Source organism: Pavona decussata, unplaced genomic scaffold (assembly GCF_977016875.1).
Source record: "Pavona decussata unplaced genomic scaffold, jaPavDecu1.1 SCAFFOLD_234, whole genome shotgun sequence".
Classification (NCBI taxonomy): Eukaryota; Metazoa; Cnidaria; class Anthozoa; order Scleractinia; family Agariciidae; genus Pavona; species Pavona decussata.
The window spans coordinates 1,405,001-1,410,000 of NW_028145639.1; the positions used below are offsets into that span (position 1 = coordinate 1,405,001).

A 5,000-nucleotide genomic window follows, 5' to 3' on the forward strand; every position below is an offset into this window, starting at 1 on the left:
TATCTGACATTGTCGGGTTTGTCGGAGAAAACCTTAATATACTTAATAATATGTAAGGTAAGTTGTTTTTGTAAGTGATGGTGAAAATGAAATATGTTTTTAACCATCCAAAAAGTGAGGGGGGGGGGAGGGCTTAAGTCCCCCCAGCCCCTCCCCCTCCGGGGTCCCTGAAAAACGAGAAACTCATTCGGTTTCCTTGGTTCAGTTGCTTTTAAGAGATTTCAAAATTGTATACTCGACTTGCAACAGAATATCACAAGTATTATTTTATATCTGTCGAAAACATCAGCTGATTTTACCAAGTCGCTAAATACCACTAACACGGAACATAAAATTTAAGGATAAATTTACTGCCATGCGGTATATTTCTCTTTTCTCATAAAGGTCGATTAAGAGCCAAAAGATAATTAATGCTTCGTCGATTTGTTCCTACAGTGAAACCATTCACAAAGGCTGCAGTTTGTAGCAAAGTCTTCAAAGGACGTAGCAGTTTTAACAGCATCACGAGCAAAGCAAAATTTTATCTCCGAAGTAAATTTCAAACTTTCTCGAGCCACCCAAATCTATCCACTAGAAATTAATCAAACAAAAAAAAAAAACCGATTTGTTAACACCATACCTTAATGACAAGAAGTCCGTCCTGTTAAAAGGTCTGAAGAAGCGCGTTATAAAAGCAAACAACGAGATATATATAGCATTTGCTAGTTTAAGTAGTCTAAATTGCAAGTGCGTTTGTATTGTCATAAGCTGAAGTCACACTCAGCCTAATTGCACCACTGGCAGAAGCTTCTGGCACAAAACAAAAGTCTTGGTTCTCACTTCAAAGGCCTCTTGGCGTGGGGTTGTTTTAAATTTATTATATTAAATTTTCGTGCATCTGTCACTAAAATCCATACTCCGCAAACCCGTGCATTTTAATGAATGGTTTGAAGCCGGTATTTACTGAAAACTAGGCTAATTATGAACGCAAAACAACCCTGAAAAGTTTGATTTAACTAGGAGGCAGATCGGTTTCCCAAAGTGCCATGACATCGAAACTTTTAAATGAAGCGGGATATTAGCCGAGAGAACTAAATCTCACTTAAGCGTAGGAGGTGATTTCCGAATGACGTCCTCTTTTCCCTAGGCGACCTTAAAACGCGCCTGTTAGGCTCATCCGTGTTTGTGGGTTAAATTAAAAAAAAAAACAAATTAAAATATCTAGTATAATAGATCTTTGAGTGGATCAGGATCGGCAACAGACTTGCATTGTTTTCTTGTATCAGCACAAATGCGGAAACAAATTTCAACTCCCTATTAAAGAGTATTCCGATTTGACGCAACTACAAAGTGACAATGTAATATTTAGCATTAACATCAACAAAAGCGTGAGCAGACAAAGTGGTAGCTTTGTTCATTATTTGTCAAACAGTCGTGGGAGGTAAAGGAGACGAGTTCTTGTCATGCTGAGTGGGCCTCTTAAGGTTTGCCTGCAGGCTATCAAGGGTATAATGGACATGCTTGATGGCACAAGTCAAATGCTTCTGTATTCATCTGCACGTTTTTAGTTTTATCCATCGCTTAATTCGCGGTACTTAGTGGTAAACCTGTGAGAGAGGAAATATGTAATATATACACCTTTCTCTCAACAGAAACCAGAAATGAAGCTTGGATAGACTGTTCACAGTCCCCCTATTTTTCCGTGGGATTCTCGAGACCGGTACGCTTCGATGGAGCTGCCGCCATCTTGGTTTGTAAAAGCGAGCGCGATCTGAGGAGAGTGTTACCGACTATACTAACACCCACTCCCGCTCCCCTCGGTAGTTTAGACACTCTCCCCAGATCGCGCTCGCTTTTACAAACCAAGATGGCGGCGATTCCATCGAAGCGTACCGGTCTCGAGAATCCCATGGAAAAATAGGGGGACTGTGAACAGTCTAAAGCTTGGAAGTTTTGCAATTTTTGTGGATGCCAAGGTTCATCAAAATACCAAGAAAGTTTTGTCGGGAGAGGGGGGTGGGGAATCGACTCCCCAAAAACATCGCTGCATCAGTATTGTGGCGCCTTATTCACGCCTCCAGCTTTTTAGGGAAGAAAATCGGCAGTAAAATCTACATGGGAGCGCGTTGATTTATTGATTTATTTAGTCGTGAGAACAAATAAGTCCAGTGAACATCAACCTATAGCATACTCATTAAAATGAAAAAGGTGTATAAAATTTACAGATTAAAAAAAAAAAATAGAAGAATAAGTATATAATAAGAGAGCATTTCCAAATACAATTAATACTGAAAATAAGCGAAAAAAATCCGAAAACTGTCGTTTTTATAGCCTTGAAAATGAAAATGAAACAAAACGTCGGATTCTTTTCGCTTATTTATATTATTAATAAGTACATACATTTATAAAAATGCATAAATAATAAAAGACATTAATGTGCTAAATAATCTTAAATCTCTGAAGGACTACCTTTGACTAAAACCTCAGGAAGGCTATTCCATCAAAGTCTAATAGTCTCATAGGAATGCTTCTGAGGAGAAGGAGCTAAACAATGGTGGAGGGGGGAGGTCTCCCCTCTCAATTTCGTTTCCTATTCGACATCACAAGCCTACAGCAATCTCGGAAAGGAAACGACTGATATGCAGGCTAACTCTTAGGGTAGTATTGACATAGTAATGGATATGATCCTTTTCCAAGGAACTTTTCTTCAGTTCTCTCCTTTTTCGTCGAGTGAGTAACGAGAGGAGCCTGGTAGCAATGTTCGGGCGGTGACAGGTTGCGGTTCATCGTATTTAGTTTGCACAGCATGGAAGAATGTTCAATACCTCTCTCCTGATTTGCCTCATCTGCCAACAGCATAAGAAAGGGTAGAAGAAGGAGTTGAGATAAATAATCCCTGAAGTGATGTTGAAAGCCAGCACCGTGTCAAAATTGGTTTCTATCACCATGGTAACTCCAACAACAGCGAAGTAAGGAAGGTAACAGGCAAGCAGAAGGCAAAACATTAACATCATAGTGTTGAGCGATTTCTTGTGTCCGCCCGTGGTGGACTGATGTTCGCCGCGTTGGTGAGGTCCTCGGATTGTCTGTTGTGCTTGAATTTGGTGTTGATGGCGTCGTATTTCAAAATACGTTTTGATGGAGGACACTGACGTTATAACAACGCAACAGAAAATAATTGCTATGGCTATAAACATGCATAATTGCTCTCTGAGAAGCCAGGTAAAGGGCCAAAGAAAACCAAAAGTCCAACACACTGCCAATGTCAAAACAACTCGTTTGAGAGTGGCGACTTGGTGGTACCTTAGCCTTAGTTTGACGGCATAAAATCTGTCCAAAGCAATGGTCGTCAACGTCAGGAAAGACACTGAACCTAGAAAATAACCCGACATAGCGTAAGGAACTTGAATTACACAGAACAGATAAACGTTGTTGAACACCACAGCTAAGCAGTACGCCACAAATAACGGGATCACAGTAAGCCCAATGCCGAGATTTGAGAATGCCAGGCTGCAGTATAAAGCTTTAGTTAAACGGTGCATGGACTGGCATTTGTAAAGGGCGTACAGGATGAGGGAGTTTCCAGATATTATAAATATTGCCAAAACAATAATTGCGGTGGCGAGAGTCGTGTACGCAACTGTGCTGGTATGTGGCTCGCTGAGGTGGTAGAATCTTGCTGTACAAGACATTTCTGGTGATGGTGAGCTTCAGCTTCAATTGTCTTCAGAACTAATTCCTTTCTGTTAGCTCAATCTATACAGAGCGTTTTATCTGTGTTGAAGAAAATGAAACAACAAAAACAAAAAAAATTAATATTGTTGAATTCAGTGATGTTTAAGAGCAGTTGTGTATTTCTACTTACATATACATACAATCCTTTATTTAAACACGATAATGGTTTAAGCAAACACATGCTTGAGAGCTCGTGTTTTATCTAAATGCCAACTACTACTAAAATAAATAAGACATCTTTGATTTTTACTGATAAAATTTAAAGCGTTACCATTAAAATCGAGCTCCTTGATAAATTCATCTTGTTTCAACTTGGAGAAAAATTTATCAAAGTTATAGGAGTAATAGTTGGATTGTATGAGAATGATGATTATTCAAGAAAGTGACGCAGGCATACTCGGAAAAAAGAAATCCGAGTGCTCCTATCAGGAGTCGAACCTAAGACCTTCCGATTACTAGTTCGGATGCTCTACCACTGAGCTACAGGAGACTCGTGGGAGCTAAGGCCATTAAACTAGGTTCATGGGACAAACATCCTGCATACTGCTAGGATTTGAATGTCGAACGTGTGGTATATGAAAGAAATGTGATGGTATATTTCCAGCCTGGTGAATGAATGAGAATGATGATTATTCAAGAAAGTGACGCAGGCATACTCGGAAAAAAGAAATCCGAGTGCTCCTATCAGGAGTCGAACCTAAGACCTTCCGATTACTAGTTCGGATGCTCTACCACTGAGCTACAGGAGACTCGTGGGAGCTAAGGCCATTAAACTAGGTTCATGGGACAAACATCCTGCATACTGCTAGGATTTGAATGTCGAACGTGTGGTATATGAAAGAAATGTGATGGTATATTTCCAGCCTGGTGAATGAATGAGAATGATGATTATTCAAGAAAGTGACGCAGGCATACTCGGAAAAAAGAAATCCGAGTGCTCCTATCAGGAGTCGAACCTAAGACCTTCCGATTACTAGTTCGGATGCTCTACCACTGAGCTACAGGAGACTCGTGGGAGCTAAGGCCATTAAACTAGGTTCATGGGACAAACATCCTGCATACTGCTAGGATTTGAATGTCGAACGTGTGGTATATGAAAGAAATGTGATGGTATATTTCCAGCCTGGTGAATGAATGAGAATGATGATTATTCAAGAAAGTGACGCAGGCATACTCGGAAAAAAGAAATCCGAGTGCTCCTATCAGGAGTCGAACCTAAGACCTTCCGATTACTAGTTCGGATGCTCTACCACTGAGCTACAGGAGACTCGTGGGAGCTAAGGCCA

The 5,000-nt window shown here is 40.3% G+C and overlaps 1 protein-coding gene across 1 annotated transcript in view; it reads right to left on the reverse strand.

Moving 5' to 3' along the window:
- Positions 1 to 2,101: 2,101 nt before the first annotated feature.
- LOC146458050 (uncharacterized) overlaps positions 2,102 to 5,000 on the reverse strand; it is a 4,895-nt gene continuing 1,996 nt past the window's right edge. The window contains exon 2 of the mRNA XM_085091234.1: positions 2,102 to 3,753. Coding sequence (XP_084947360.1) covers positions 2,772 to 3,671 — 900 coding nt within the window. The 5' untranslated portion in view covers positions 3,672 to 3,753 and the 3' untranslated portion in view covers positions 2,102 to 2,771. The remainder of the gene's footprint in view (positions 3,754 to 5,000) is intronic.